Here is a 16,947-nt window from a genome sequence, read left to right as displayed (position 1 = left end):
GTACAGGATTAGGCACAAAACAATGAGGCGATGTTGTCAGATGTAAAATGTTCTCAAGCCGTTTTCACTTCTGTTGTGTTTGTTTGTGTGTGTGTTTTTTTGCAGTCATTAACCTAACCTAACCTAACTTTTGAGTTTGAGTAAATTGGTATGATTTACTATTTTATTGCTAATTTCTCTCTCTCTCTTCTTGTCTAATGAAAAAAAAACAGTTTTGCGCACAGACTTTAAAGCTATCAAAGTGGCAACGTTCGATCAGAATCTGTGCGCAAAACAGGTCAGTGAGATTTGTGAGCAATCCTGGATCTAAAGTGTGCGCAATTCGGTTGCGGCGACATTGCATGGTGGTTAGGTTACAAATTTAATCTGTAGATCCAGTTCCTATTAGCCTATCATGAAAATCATAAAGTTAGATCAAACTTTTAAAAAAAAATCTCGAGCCTGTTGTAAAAAGGACAGAACATTTCAGTCTTCAGAAATAGGCTATATCCAAAAATGTAGCAGCTGGGAGGGGCGATAAGCCCCCATCGTTCTCCCCGTGGATCCGCTCCTGATTACGAGGCAATTAAAGTCATGTTCGCTGTATTCGGTATATTCATTAATAAATTGTATTGAAATAAGCCATGTAATAATAGGGTGACCATAACATTTTGAACCACAAACGGGACATCCCAAGGAGGTCAGTTTATTCCCCTCCTGAAAAATCGGTTAAGCCTAATTATAAAATTACTGTTTTAATTGACGTATTACTATTATTGTTTATTAAATGATGTATCACATAAATGACACACTATAAACGATAAGTGAAATATGATCTCCCGTTGTCAAAAGGTAGTCTATTAATTATTATAATCTCGGTGTGACTTGCACAGTGCTTCTCAGGGGTGCCCATCCCCCCAAGGCCAATGGTGCATCCCTCCCAAAATCATGTCATGCGTCCCACCCAAAATTCACGTATCCCCCCCCAAAAAAAAATCATATCATTCGCGCCCTCAAACCATATCGTAATCCACACAATGTATTTAATTATAACAGTGTGTCTACAGACAGTAACTTTTTCTTAGCTTTACTGAACACTATACTTGATCTGACTCTCCTCCCTAAACAGGGCGCCCATCACTCAAGACTACCCCATAAATCGTTGATCATAATCCAGAATATCGCTTGTCCTGTAATGCACCTTATTAAAGCTCCAGACACGCATCCCACCAAAACACTGCGAGCGAAACGAGCAAGAAAATTTTTACATCCATTTCTTTGCGGGTTTTCAAGAATATTAATATATTAGGATGTCAATACTTTCTTAGTCTTTTCCAGCTTCTCCTTTGACATGTTCGGGGTCGAAAACGTGTGGATACCATATCGTTAAATACAGTCTCTGAGATTTAATGTTCGAACTCTCTCTCCACTACAGAAATCACTTGACAATCTAAGATTTAACACTTTATCAATAGCTTTCTATCTCCCCCTTTAAATTTAATACTCAATTAATTTACTCCTACTGTTGATATTGAAGAGTGGATATTGCCTCCTCCAAAAAAAATAATTCTTAGTCTCCACACCGGAATTTCCGCAACAGTCTAAGACAATACTAATACACATGAATTGGATATTCCCTCAATTTAATGCTCAATCCCCTTCTAACTAAAATACCTGCCATAATCTAAGACCTAGAGTTGGATACTGTCCCCCCAAAATTTAATTCAGAACCCCCCCCCCCCCTCAGAACCCACATGTCAATTAAGGCCTAATATGTAAGAGTTGGATATTCCCCCCTCTCATCTTCGATAATACCCTTAAACATTTTCTTTTCTTCATCTAATGGATTAAATATGGTGCATTTAAGGTGTAAAATGTTTACACATATTTTGGAAAAAAGATATAAATGTTGAATTTTATATTATATGAATGGAAAAAATCCCCCCAAAAAATCTCGATGGCGCAACCTGCATCATAAAACCCCCTGTAGGCACCCCTGGTGCTTATGGTCCCTTCTGATCAACCTTTGAGTTTAGTCCTACGCTGAAATTGAGGAGTGCCAGAAGAATTTATCAGAAGAACCAGTCTCCTTGAGAGCAGCTTTATTCTTCACCAATCGCTTATATAAATCTTCCCGAAAACCTTACCCCACATATCAGACACACAACGCAAGACTTGTTTTTTTGAGTTTGTGTAAAGACGCAGGAACTTTAAATTCTTGTTGCAATTCCGTATTGAAACTGCATGTACGTCATGCTTATTCAATGCTCTACAAATAACGGAACACACACAAAACAATATATGTTCTTTTAACATAAAAAGTCTCTCAAATTTGAACTTGGTTTTTAAGATAACGTCTAGACTTTTATCGAAAATAGGTTCTAAAAATCCTAAAATAGGTTCTAAAAATCCTAAAATAGGTTCTAGAAACCTTAAATTATGTTCTAAAAATCTTAAATTAGGCTCGAAAAATCCTGAAATAGGTTGCAAAAAGACATAATTTGGTAAAAAATTCCTGAAAAATACTGATTAGATACAATCATTAAAAACAAAATTTCACAAGAACTGTAATAACCAAATATTAATTTTCTAAACAAATTTTCATTTCTTTATATCATTTTAAATTATCTACAAATTATTATAATACTGCACTTGTGCTGTTAGAAAAAGTTACTTGTTGATATGAAAAATGAATTACGTATGTATAATTTGCTGCACAATATCAGGGTGGCTACTCACTACTTGGAATTCCTTAAATTCCGGGAATTACACGTGCATTATTGTCTCTGGAAATTATTTATGAATTTTGGCAGAACATGAAGAAAGGTACAAGCGGATGTTTCCTCTATTCCATTTTTTCGCCGTTGATGTGGAAAATTGCAACTTTTATTAATCCATGTCCCATTAAATTTATACATGTTTATAAATGCCCTGAGGGAAGTTTCTCTCAGTTTAGCTTTTATTTCATTCATTTTTTTTGAGGATGAAAAAGAAAGCTACATGGAAAATGAAACTAAATTTTCTGAATCCGTTTACTTTGTTACTGTTTTTTACAGAACAATCTATCTGACAAACGGAAGATTATTACAAAATAATATATCTTGAAGTTGATTAGGTACATTTTTTGTTACATTGGAATCATACAAACCCTTTATATTGTCAATATTTTTGTGTATGGAAGGGAGGGTGAGAGTCGGTAATACGTAAGGTTGGAATAGAGAAAACATCGGCTTGTATCCTTGAATTTTTGGAAAGTTCACCCCTTGAAAACCAGGAATTATACTTGAATTTTATCATGATCCTAGTGACCACCATGAATCTTTTTGCGTTATCCACACTCAGACTCCACCTCTTGTCTGTGAGGATCGTTTAATGTGCTGAAAATTATCCTTCAACACAAACATAGTCAGTAGTGCTAATTTGAATGCTGAAATATTACTTCGCAAGTCGTGAATGCCAGAAAGGACCAAACTGACGCGAGAGTGAGCAAGGCTGCGCAGATCAAAAGTTTGCACTTGGGACTGTGCAGGCAGTAGAGACGATTGGGTGCCAAAACTCAGAATGTAGAGGAGGGGGGGGGGGCAAGGACAGTTTAATTTATCTTAGTAGGCAAGGTTTAGCATTAAGAGTCTACAGTGCAGGGGTAAAACGTAGGGTCTGCAGGTAACAGTGACTTCAGACATTTTTGTTTTGTTTAAAACTTTGATAAACATGATATACTTGGAGAGATGGAAATCGACAGAAACCATGTTTCAAACACGCCACTCATTGAATTATTTCGCCATCAAACCTAGTAAATACCTCTGTGAGATATAAAAATCCTGTAAAACCTAAAAAAAAATTAAAAACCTAAAAAAAGTTTTAATTTAGGCACATAAAGATAATATAGGTTCTAACAAGCAAAATAGGTTATTTTAGGCACGATAAAACTTAGTCAGTTGTTTCGTTCCTTAATGAAACGCTGATATAACTTGTTATTTCTTATTTACCTGCAAAAAAAAAAAAGGTTAAAAACCTAAAATCCGAGATCTAGTAATAAGAAACTTTAAAAAGCAACAAAGGATATTTAATAGGGGGTCGTGATGAATGAAAAGTTACCGTTGTTTTAGTGTATTAACGGTTTGAAATCTAGAAGAAAGTTAGATTGATTGAATTGTTGTTTTATGTCTAATTTATGCACAGAAAGGCTAATCGGGATTGGACCTAGAGTTTAAGGTGCGATCCGAACCACTGTGACACGTGCCTCCACAGGGTATCGCACCCGGGACCCATTGATTACAAGGCAACGACGTTACCGCTACACCATTGGAGAGACCCTGAAGAAAGTTAGAGAAAATCAACTGATATTCATCAGGTGTTTCAAGTAAAAGAACGTCCCTAATAAATAAATAACAATAAATCGTTAGTTTTTTTATTATATTTTTATAGAAATAATTTGGATTATTAACCACAGGTGTGGGTCCGCCAAAAGCAGGTTGCCCACAATCTCAAGATATAATTGACAAATTTCGTGGTAAAAATAAAACGAAAGTGTAGAGATAATGCGATTAACTGATAGTGACATATTAATGTTATTACGAGATTCTGTTCCATTATCTCTTGTCTCTGGGCACACTGACCCTTCGATCGTGGAGCCCTCAACACTAAATTTAACACATTTTCAATGTAAGGGAGAATCCACACCGAAGAGACACTTGCTTGCAAGCGAACACTCAGTAATCTATCTAACCAACCGGAGGCCTTGCACCATGTTTGAATCTCTAATTTGTTGATATAATAAAGTATGTTTTAAGATTTGAACACAACGTTATTTTCCCTTTATCAAGTTAGACCTATTTGATGCAGTTATTGGCTGTAATTTGCCTTCAACATCGTGTAAAGAGGCCGTGTTTGGGCCATTTAGGACCTGACTGCTTTCATTTTAAAGAGCCAACACATGAAGCACTTTAGTCCCAAATAGATCAGTTAACGTGGTAAAGTACTCTAGTACATTGTTTCTCAACCTCGGCACCTCGTATCAACTATACTGAGCTGCGAAAGGTTCTGATGAAATCGGTTGACAAATAACACAATCCCAATATCATATTTAAGTTGTGTGTTTTCATTTTTAAGTCCATTTTATGCAGAAATAGACTAATCAGGACTGGACCTACAGTTTAAAGTGGGACCCGCGCTACTATGTGCCTCGATCGAACCCGGGATCTCTGAATTACAAGGAGACGACGTTACTGCTTCGTCATTTATATATTTATATTTGTCAACAATCCTACACGTAATCCAACTACGTATTATTACTCTTTGATTATGTTAGAATTTATTGATCAATATTTAAATTCATGGGTACATGTTAATTCATGCATAAAATCTTAAATACTGGAAAGGTATTTACGAGGAAAATTCTTGGGCTAAGAGAATTGACTAAAAAAAAAATCCCGGGACATGGTCTCACGAAGGTTGAGAACCATCTCTATTGTGTTTTGGTCGTTGCTTTATCCGTGCTGGAAAGTATATCGTATACAGTTTGAGGTCAGTGCATATTATTTTTCCGTTTCTCAAGCACAACATGCCTTTCCTGAGTTTCAATAACTTGCACAAATTTTACAACACGATTTACAATGTCTCTTGTTACGTTTTTTCCGGGTGACTAATAAACTGATTAATATCGGTATCGTGTTTCGAACTGAGCAATGAAACTAGTGTCGCTTGTCGCGTACACCTTGTCTCTTCGGTGTGAAACTCTCGTGTCGCGTGTCGAATGTCGCGTATTGCATGTCGCGTGTCACTTGTCTCTTCGGTGTGAATTCTCCCTAACATTTGGATTTGCTTGATTTTTGATTCCACTATTTATATTTGGTCTTATTCTTATAAAATAGATTCTTGTTTGGATCCTTGAAAGTCATCCAGTGCACCACACCACAAAGTGCACCGCTGATTAATCACATGATTATTATTTGGTAATCAATTTTATGTCAATGGCTTAATACTCTGCAGAATATCTGCTTGTGCTAATTCTGACTATAGTTTCATAGCCTACATTCATTTGAGAACTGTTCTATGTAGTTCATTGCTCTCAGGAATTTAGGCAAAATTTAAAAATTGAACGTTTTCCTTGAAAGCATTTTCAGGACAGCTTTTACTTTCGTCTTGCTAATGAAGAGAGCAATAGAACGTTGAGTGGAAAGCAATGGTTTATGAGAAAGTTCGAGAGCTAGAGCAAGAAGTTCAATGTTTAACACTAGATGGCACGAAAGTAGCCGCGTTATCTTGAGCCATCTGCCGTTCGGTTCGTGAACTTCGTAGTCGTACGTACAAGAATACGTGCAGTCCAAAAATTCATTCATTCAATGGTCAAGTTTTGTTTTCCCTTCAAATTTCGGCCTTTCTAAAACCAAATGGATGGGCGTGGGCAGTGCTGTACCCAAGGAGGGGGAGTAGGTGGAGGTTGTGAGGCCATAATACCATCGTTTGGCCCAGTATTCCCCCAAAAGAACGTCAAATTCGGGAAAAGATGGCAAAATGAGTGCTGACTTCTAAAAAAACCTATACATAACTCCCCCACCAGCCTTTTCGAAAATCCTGGACAGCCCACTGGGCGTGGGGTCCCCAGACATTGACAGTCTCCATGTTCCCCCCTAGTTTCAGAAACAAAATAATTTTCCCATTAATGTGTAAGATCATTTGAAAATCAAATGGAGCTAATTTTCCATATGCACATTCAGAATTAACTTTTGAACTGTTAACATTTTGCAAGAACACTGACAAAATGAAGTTTCTGAAGGAGGAAAGCGTGTTTTTTAATTTTGGTTTGTTGGATATAAGTGCTAATGAAGCTTATTTTCTTGCGTGTTTCTGATAATTTCTTCTAGTAAGGTATGAAAACAGGGAAATACAATGAAAGGAAACCTTTCTTGATGCAAACTTTTAGGACCAACACCCACTGACTTTTCTGCAATTTGAGTATTATTGTTATGTGTGTGGTTTTGTTTCATGTGTTTTTCTTTTATTTTTTGTTTTAATGGTTTTAAGTTTTATATATTTCGCAAACTATTAGTTATTATAATCAATTTGTAAAATGTAAAGTAGAGATGGAAGAAAAGGCTTGTGCCTTAACTTTGCCATGCAAAACAATAAATAAATAAATATTTTGTACGTAATGTTATTGGAAGCGGGTGCAAACTAGAGTTAATTTACTTGTCTTGCACTTTTTCACCAACTCTTTGTAGTATAGTTATATTTTTCACTTTTTCTGTCAATTTCATGCACTTCCTTCTTTGACACATTTTTAAAGCTTCTAGCCCGTTTAATCACATCCTCATAACCAGTGACGGCGATTGGGTTCCAAAACTGAAGGGGGAGGGGGCAAGGATAGTTTTGTTTCCCTTGATACATAAGATTAGCATAGTGCTGGAGCAAAAGTTGCAAAAGTGTGTGTGGGGGGGTGGCAACAGCCCTCCCCCCACAGCCTCCCCTAATCGCCGCCACTGCACATAACATACGGGTTCTGCCACATTTAACTGTTCTCAGAACTTTACATAAATAAACTATTATTATTATTATTAGCTCCTTCGGCTTTTATTTCGTTTTTTATTCTTCATTCGTATTCTACACTCGTCACATTAGGTTTCATCAGTGTCAGTTATTTGTTTAAAGGCACGATGCTCCGACCGTCTTTAAATCCTCCATGAATTACAGGTTGGGTGAACCCAAGAGTAACTCCATGGAGGAACATTGCTGGGAAAATTCCAACCTTTAATCACCCATACCATAAATCGAACCCTGGTCACCCGTGTAACATTCAGCCGCCCTACCGACTGGAGCGCCTTGTTCTCGTAAGAAATGTGAAGCTGAGAGAAAATAATGATACGTATATATTTTATTTTTGTAATTTAGCGTCTCTTTTCTGGCACCTTTGACTAATCGCGAAGATGAGGATGAATTGTGATAAGACGAGATGGACGAAGGGACAATCACAAACATAGTACGGGGACGATACAAAACGAGGAGTCCAGACGCCAGAGCCTCGCTAGTCTGCAATGCAGTTCAGGGTTTACTAGGTGGAAGGGAGAATGACATTTGAGTGCTGATAGGAAGGTTACCCTTACACCCCATTATGAAATTGATGAAGAGACACTCACAAAGAATACCCATTCCGAGGCATTGATTCGAACCCGGGACCCTTGCTGTCACAGCAAGCTGTGATAACCACTCCGTCACAGAGGTCGGCAAAATAATGATAAAACATTGCAACAGGCAGAAATGAAAGAAAACAAGATAGGCGAATACGAATGAAGAATATAAAACGAAATAAAAGCCGAAGGAGCTAATAATAATAATAATAATAATAATTTTTATTATTATTATAGTTTATTTATTTAAAGTACTGAGAACAGTTAAAGAGAAACCTTATACAGCACTATGTTAAAAAGAACAAAGGATTAACTCATAATGGTGTTTACAGCAAATCACATTCTATACCTAAATATAATATTTTAAGGGAAGTCATAATTAAAATCATCGATTAATATTATTCACCACCATTTTTCAATTTTAAAGACAATAATGAATTCTATCTTGTTTTATATTTTGGAACATTATATACTATTGTCTTTATAAAGTATTCACTATCAATCCTATTTGACAAAATGTTTTGTAGCAATACATTAATTTTATCTTTCCTTCTTGAGCTCAAGCTTGTTAAATTAAGTATCTCCAACCACTCCATATAATTTAATGATGTAACTTTTCTTTATTTTCATACAAAGTAACCTAATAATAAAGTAATAATAATAATAATTATTATTATTATTATAATAGAAGAATCAAAATAAGAAAAATATGATAAATATTAACAATATAAATTAAAAGAGACAATAGAGTAACAGGAAGCAAACATAATGAAGATCAGAGTTACAGAAAAAAAAAAAAACATGTTTCCGCAGTTGAAGACATTTCAAGAACAGAAACTTTTATGTACAAAACTGCAGAGTGCAAGTGAAGTGAAAGTTGCTGCATTCCAAATTCAAAAAAGTGCACTAAATCACTGACGATAGACAAACCTGAAAAAAAATGAAGTTGATCTTCTCCTTGACATTTCAGGAGCTATCTATGAATGCACCAGATAGCTTTGCAATCGCACCTGAGTTTCACAGCTGCAAATAGATTTGCTCCATTTCGCAAGAAAAGAAGCAGGAAAAATGAGAAAGTGTTGTACAGATCTCCAGTACTTGAAAGGGAAAGTTCATTTTTTGTCCTTTCAAGATTCTTCTCTGTGACCTCATGCCGGAATCGATACTATCCCATCGACAAGACAAACTAAGTTACAGGCTGCTGCCTTGCTCCTTCGGGATGCTGCTTCCCCATCTGACAAAGTTTTACTTTGGGTTCCACGTTACCATGGACACGATGGATCCAATTTTCCGTACCCGATAGGTTTGCAGAACCGTTGGCTAAAAGATGTCACGGAATGCTAGCAGACGGAGGGAACTCGCGGGGAAAAATGGAAACAGAAATATTAGACAGATAAAAGTTTTTTCCCCCTCTCCAGATTCCTTGAGAATAATGAAGATCCATGTGGCCAGATATTCTGCTGTTCTTCAACACATATGTTTTGGAGACGGATCGTATTAGTTTCATTCTGCTTTCGGTGTTCTGTTTCTCATTTTCCCGCTTTTTATTTTACGATGGAATTTGTGTTTTTTTTCTTTTCAGCTTTTCAGTTATTGAAAAAGAGAGAGATTGAAGCAGATGGCTTAGGAAACAGGTCTCAGATGAGAAAAAGATAAACCAAAGGATGTATACTCTGTGAACGTTATTTATTTATTTATTGAACTCAACAGGTATTTACTGACGTCCATGCCGGAGTGCAGAGCGCGCTACGACGCCAGTGGTCCCGGGTTCGAACCACTGGTTGGGCATGGGTGTTCTTTGTGAGTGATCCTTCATAAATTTCATCATATCATCACTCGTCCTCATCTTCACTATTAGCCAAAGGTAGCAGAAAAGCGAAGTAAAAATAAATAAATCAATCAATGTAGGGTAAAGAGGGGTAAGTTGGCGAAGCGGGTAAGATGACGAAGTCGCGAATTTGGGCCAAAAAATCATAAATGGCAGAAGCTGAGAGTCTCGTGTGGTGACGTGTGCAAGCATGATATACTGGAAACGGAACCATCCCTGTGTCAGTTACTGAGGCGGAGTAACAAGAGAAAGTTGCTTGTGTTAGGTGCTGGTGTTAAGTTGATATGATATGATATTTATTGATATACTGATGCGAGCCCTTCGGCTGTGCGTATCCTACATTCTTGTTATATAAACACCCCGCCTTAAACATACACCCCATTGATCATACATTTAGAAACATTTTTAAACAGAAACATTTGGAAAAGAATTACATACCATTATATAAATGGCATTGTGGTCCTCTTCTTACATTTGAGATTGTTTCCTGCGCTCCCTCCAAACTGCATGTAAATAGGAGCCCAGGGATTTGATGTTCTCATCCGTTATATCACTCCTCTCCTCCCTACATACAGCCTGGATCGTCTGCTCAATGCTGTCCCTTGCAATGTTCCCCCATTTGCGTTGTCTGAGGGGCAGCGACCAAACACACTCACGGAAGATGTGAGTCCTCGTCTCCTCTTCGCCGCATAACGTGCAGATGGCACGACCGTCCGGCCCCTTGAGTTTGTGTTGCCGCCACTCCCTAGCAGGAACCAGGCGAATCCACTTCTTTGCTGGTACGTACAGGTATCAATGTATCGTTTTCTCAAGTAGGTTCTGCGGTCATCCCGTGGAGCGTTCACTTTGCTGCTTGTACTGCTCACTACCTTGGTGATTGTATCGTTCGACGTACGTATTGCATTGTTGTTGTCATTATGCCTTTTCACGGTGTTAAGGGGGAAAACGAGTGTGGGGTAAGATGACGAGTGAAGACAACGCAATATCGGAATTCGTCATCTTACCCCCTTGTTAAGCGAAGAAATGACGACAACGAAAGCTAAACAATGAAAGTTCCTAATGATTAAAATCGGATAGAAAGTCATAAGAAAAAGGTAATGGCGTGTCTAGTACGTAAAGTAGAATAAATTGAAACCATTATTTAAATGCCTCGTCATCTTACCCAGCAGGTGGGGTAAGTTGACGAAAACGTAACCTTTGCTTACATTTATTGTAGTCCGGACACTTTATGAATTTCAGTAGGTGGAATGGTAGGTTCTGGCTGGGTCCTTTGACCTACTTTTTATTTTACGACGTTTTACGCACTAAACTAACCTACAATGAAAGAAAAAATGGACAGAAAAAGCTCTGGCATCACTTTTTAAGCTATTTTTTATGCCAACTCGTTTTTTTGACCTATATTTGAAATGACTTACGACATTTTCCTATAAGGCTGCCTCTCTCTTACTGTAAGCCCCCCCCCCCCTCAGTGTAATCTACTACAACCTGCTAATAGGTTTTTGCTCTCAGCGTAATCCGTTTTACGGGCTAAACTAACCTACAATAAGAGAAAATTAGACAGAAGAAAAGCTCTGGCATCAGTTTTTAAGCTATTTTTTACTTTCTGCAAATCTTGCTCTTATGTTACCTCGTCTTTTGACCTACATTTGAAATGACTTACGACATTTTCCTATAAGGCTGCCCTTTTTTTATTGTAAGCCCCCCCCCCTCCCCCTCAGTGTAATCTACTACAACCTGCTAATAGGCTTCTGCTCTCAGCGTAATTTGTTTTACGGGCTAAACTAACCTACAATAAGAGAAAATTAGACAGAAGAAAAGCTCTGGCATCAGTTTTTAAGCTATTTTTTTACCTCCTACTCTTATGCTAACATCGTCTTTTGACCTACATTTGAAATGACTTACGATATTTTCCTATAAGGCTGCCTCCCTCTTACTGTAAGGCCCCCCTCAGTGTAATCTACTACAACCTGCTAATAGGCTTCTGCTCTCAGCGTAATCCGTTTTACGGGCTAAACTAACCTACAATGAGAGAAAATTAGACAGAAGAAAAACTTTGGCATTAGTTTTTAAGCTACCTCGCTTTTTGACCTATATTTGAAATGACTTATGATATTTTCCTATAAGGCTGCCTCCTCTTACTGTAAGGTCCCTCAGTGTAATCTACCACGACCTTACTCTCAGCATAATCTGCCACGATGTTTTTTGTTTTTAAAACTCTCAGGTGTGATCTTCTACAATGTGTGTGTGTGTGATAATCAAAATTTATTTTTTGTTAAGAAAATCCCTGGCCCCCAAAAAAAGAAAATATCCCGCCAGGGGTGCGTGGTGCCCAACACAGTTCTAATGGCCACGGCTAACAAAGCCATGCCTCTGTAGAGTTTCATGGTTTTTTTTTTTTTAAACCCCTCATGACTCCCTACAGAGGACCTCCGTGTGTAATGTGTGTGTTTTATGATTGAAGAGAAGAAAATTTTTTGGTTAAGAATGGAATGTGTAAGAACTAAAAAAGTTTCCGTAGGGTGCAGCATCTGAAAGAAAAAAAAATATCCTCAAAATAGTGTACATAATATGATAGAAAAATATATAAAAAAAAAGTGTGAATGCAAAAATTAGTGTGAATGATTGTTTTTTTTTAAAAAAAATAATAGAAAAATATAAAAAAAAGTGTGAATGCAAAAATTAGTGTGAATGATTGTTTTTTTAAAAAAAAAAGTGGTGCAAGAAATAATACGTACTTTTTTGATGCAGAAGTCTAATGGTGTGAGCAGATTTCTTCCTCGTCATGGTATCCCCATTCTCGGGTGTGGATGTTGCAGTCTAGCAGCCTCAATTTGGTGTCGTGGGGATCAAGCGCCACTTTGTTTATCGTGGATGTATGCAACTGATCGATGGTGCTCGTGATCCGATGTTCGGTCACGCGTTTGATTTTTTTGTCGAACAAGCACGACTTGTAATCTTCTACGGTTAGTTTGTTTGTGTTCGAACGCCCCACCCCCTTTGCCTTTTTTATTTCGGTCTCATCCTGAATTTTGATGGCGTACATTTTCGCTCGAAGGCCAGCAAACTCTGTGATAATGCGGCCGTTGACTTCATCCTTCATCTTCCCGATCGTCATTTTCTGGCTGTCGTCGAAGAGAGGGTGATCTTTCGGATAATTGGAGAAATCGAAATGCTGGCTCATGCTTTTGAGATCTTCGTATAGATCATCGGTGCGGATGTTGTACACGAAGCTGTCTGTGTCTGTGTATGCCACCTCGATCGCCTCTCCATAGCGTGGTTTCATGACGTCGTAGTGAAACTTGTACATGGCCAGCTTCGACAACTCGAGGATCGCGACTCCCACGGCGATTGGTTTGTCGAATGTTATGTGGCGGAGAGCACGTTCGATCAATACCAACGTGTCGCTCAGTATCGTGAAGTTCTTGTACGTGGGCTGAGCGACGAGCTTGTTTATTTTCTTGGGGTCGGAGACCAAGTTGATATTTCTTCTTTTCCTGGCATCTTCCATGCTCTTGCCGTAGATGCTGTTGTTCATCAATTTGTATAAGTCTTTGTCTGCGGAAGAAGAAGCTGATGCTCGACGTTGAGTGTTGCCGTCGATATAGGGTGCTAGCCACCTGGTCTGTTTAAACTTCAATCCCGAGTGCACGTGCTTCAAAACCAATCCATGCTGGAGGTAGAATTGTAGGAGACGATAATGCACCACGTAATTCTCTTTGCTTTTGAAGGTGAGCATCAGCTTCTTCTCCGGAGCCGATTCCATCACAGGTGCCATCGCAAATCCATGGTGTTCTCGATGAAGCGATGCAGGATATTCCAAATCTACTTTCAGAAAACATCCATTTTCATGATCTTCGCTCCATTCCAAACAATCTTGAAGTTCCTGCTTCTTCATCCATTTGTATTCTCCGATGGGCAGAGACTCGGACATGGCATAACCATACAGGTTGTTCATGTCCCAGTATGCCAAGAAGTTTGTCGGTTTTCCTGCATCGAAATCGGCAACATATGGATTGTTGGCTTTGACGTATCGAAGGGGACACTGGACGATTCCACCGCGTTTTGCCTCTTCGACAAACAAAAGTTGATTGACGTCCTTGATGAGTTCTATCTTCACCTTCGTGGATTTTAACATCGCCTGCCAAGAATAACCCGGTGTGGTGTAGCTGAAAGCGGGGTCCAAACCATATGCTGCCATTCCTCTCGAGCGATGGAGATGAAAACGGTCGCTCAATAGCGTAACATCCAGTTTCAGATACAGATCGTGATAGTCGGCCATGGTTTGACAAGAGAATGTAGACCAGACGAGCTGAGCATGATGGTAGTCCTCTTCGGTACAACAGGTGTCGCTAAGACGACTGTAGAATGCTTCTCTCGGTGGTAACGATGTTTCTGAGAATTTTGAAGCATCCGTCATGTATTCGTAGGGGTAAACACCCTTGCGTCTCAACAGTGCTAAATGTTGGTCGCCAAAACATTTCCTGGTGGCGACCAAATCATCATCGGTGAGTTGAGACGCAAGTGTCGCCAAACTCGAAGACAGAAAGTTGTAGGAGTCCAAGAAGCGAATTTGTACGTCATTGTCATTTCCAACGTCCACCGTCTTGCTGAATGAAATGAATTTCTCGTTGGTGCGAGCTATGACGCTAATGGGTTGAGCGTCGCATCCCATCTCCTTTATGAAGATTTTGGCGTCGTAGCCCTCCAAATTGTGAATGAATACAGTAAAATTTGGTTTTTTGATTTGTATATTACAGTTGTTACACAGGGGGGCCACATATTTCCCCGTGTGATGATTGTGGTGGCGAACTTTGAAATTTTTGAGGGTGAAGTTACATTCGCATGCATCACACTGAGAGGCAAGGTCGTATGCTTCCTTCTCTTCCTGGGTAAGAGGCTCCATTGGTTTGTCTTTTTTTAGTAGAGGAGCGAATTTTATGGCCATCTGTTTCAAGGTTTGAACGAATTTTTGTGGAGCATCATTGCCACGATATAAAATAACATTACCTGTGTTGTTGACCATCAATCCAAAAGCGCAGGCTTCGTGATGTAGAATTTCGGTGGTGCTCGATACGCTGGGATTCGGTTCGCAGATGGCGAGTGGAAGTTGGAAACTTTCAAAGTCGGCGCATATCACCACGGGGTGCCAAAGTAGCGCCTTGTAATTGGAAAATTTCATGTCATGAGAAGGCATTTCGATAGCCGTGGCCGGATGTTTACTACACATTTCATGATGATCTTGGAGTTCTTCATCAGCATTCTTTTTTCCTCGACCGTAGAATATACTCAGGCATCTGTCGCATACTCGAATTTTACGTTGATGTGTGGTAATTTGACTTCTTGTTAATTTTGAAAGATTCTGAATTAGACAATAATGATAATTATCATCATCTTCGATCAGAAGTAATCTGATGACACGATTACTTTTAATGTTGCTATGTCTAAGAACGTAGATGGTGTTGTTTTTGTCTAATCCGAAGATGTGTACTGCTATACTTTCGTTTTTATCTGTCTTGTACTGTGCCTCAAATTTACTAATGTCTCGTAGATTTACAGGGTAATTAATACCAGCCATAGGTTTTTCAAATTCTGAGAGATATTCTGGCTTGTTGTAGTGGTATAAACATTGTTTGTTATTATTGGCTGGGTGATGATCGGCAATGATGCACCACAAAAAGCAACTGTTATCCTCATTTTGAATGTTGATGATTGCTTTCCTACTGGCTATTTTCTCGGGCAAATCGATGAAGCTGGATCCTCCCATCGGGTTGTATCGTGCCACCTTCAAAGTTAAAGTGTGAGGCGAACCGCAAAGTGTCCAACCCGATCCACGTTGTTCGAAAGTCTCGTGCTTGTTCAACAAAGCGTCAAACATCTGATTGCAAATGGCATCCACCTCATCGACGTTGGCGACGTGGAGACTCTTTACACTAGTGTAATGATGGAAAGTTTCTCGCTCTTTTTTCACGTTTTCGTAAATGACGGAAACGATGAGGTGGATTTTCAACGAGCATTGCAACAAAGCTTCGGTGATAGACGAAATTAACTTGCTTTTGACCGAGCGAAAAAAGTTGTATAGATCAGATGTTTCTTCAGATTGGAAAGTCTTCTTGGTTAAAATATTTCGAATACTTTCACCGGCACTCTTCTGCTTTTTTCGTGGCGCTTGATCGTCATCATCGAGCCCTCTCTTACTTGATCCTTCCCCATGCACATTTTTCCGATGTCTACGCAAGTTTGAAATGGATATATATTTCCCACAGTCGTCACATGCACGTTTCGCTTCCTTCTTCTCCATTTTTTTGCTAAGAAAAAAAAATGAAGTTACTAAATTGCACACATTTTTTTGTGGTGTTATTTATATTAGACCCCAAAACCATAAAATGATCTACCATAGATAAAGTTACTATTTGTAGTATTATTTATATTAGACCCCCAAGCATAAATGATCTACCATAGATGAAGTTACTATTTGTGGTGTTATTTATATTAGACCCCCCCCCAAGCATAAATGATCTACCATAGATGAAGTTACTATTTGTGGTGATGTTTATATTAGATATGTTCTCAATTTTTTCTTAAATAACCGGCATGAATCTTTTTGGTTTCCGAAAGCAAACAAACATGGAGACTGTACACCGCACGACGACAGATCTACCTTCCATGTTAACTAAACTCAACGGTCTACTAATTGTTCACCTCAATAGTATCTGGACGAAACTGAATGATGATGTGGGAAAGATGTTTTACGTCTTCAATAACAATTTACATTTCTACGAAATTCCGATCGGTGGGAAACTTCAAATCACCGTGAATCCTGAAAACGTAGGCGAAATCAAAATTTCTACCGGCAAGAACATTTTTCGAATCAAGCACGACAAGATGCTTTCTAACATTACGTACGATGTTTCTGCAGGAGATTATCTTTACGTTCAACTCCTAGGAGATTACGATAAACTCATTCCTCTCTTCGTAGAATTACGAATCGTGTATCCTATTATAAATAACCGTTAA

General features: G+C 38.5%; 1 protein-coding gene across 1 annotated transcript in view; it reads right to left on the bottom strand.

Moving 5' to 3' along the window:
- The window catches only part of LOC145986369 (rac GTPase-activating protein 1-like), a 76,616-nt gene extending 66,226 nt beyond the window's left edge, over positions 1–10,390 (bottom strand). Inside the window, exon 1 of the mRNA XM_083120279.1 lies at positions 10,372–10,390. Coding sequence (XP_082976405.1) covers positions 10,372–10,374 — 3 coding nt within the window. The 5' untranslated portion in view covers positions 10,375–10,390. The remainder of the gene's footprint in view (positions 1–10,371) is intronic.
- Between the last annotated feature and the right edge of the window lie 6,557 nt (positions 10,391–16,947).

Source organism: Lepisma saccharinum, chromosome 4 (assembly GCF_977018435.1).
Source record: "Lepisma saccharinum chromosome 4, izLepSacc3.1, whole genome shotgun sequence".
Lineage (NCBI taxonomy): Eukaryota > Metazoa > Arthropoda > Insecta > Zygentoma > Lepismatidae > Lepisma > Lepisma saccharinum.
Note: the sequence above shows the minus strand (reverse complement) of the source record. Positions and strands in the feature narration are given on the sequence as shown.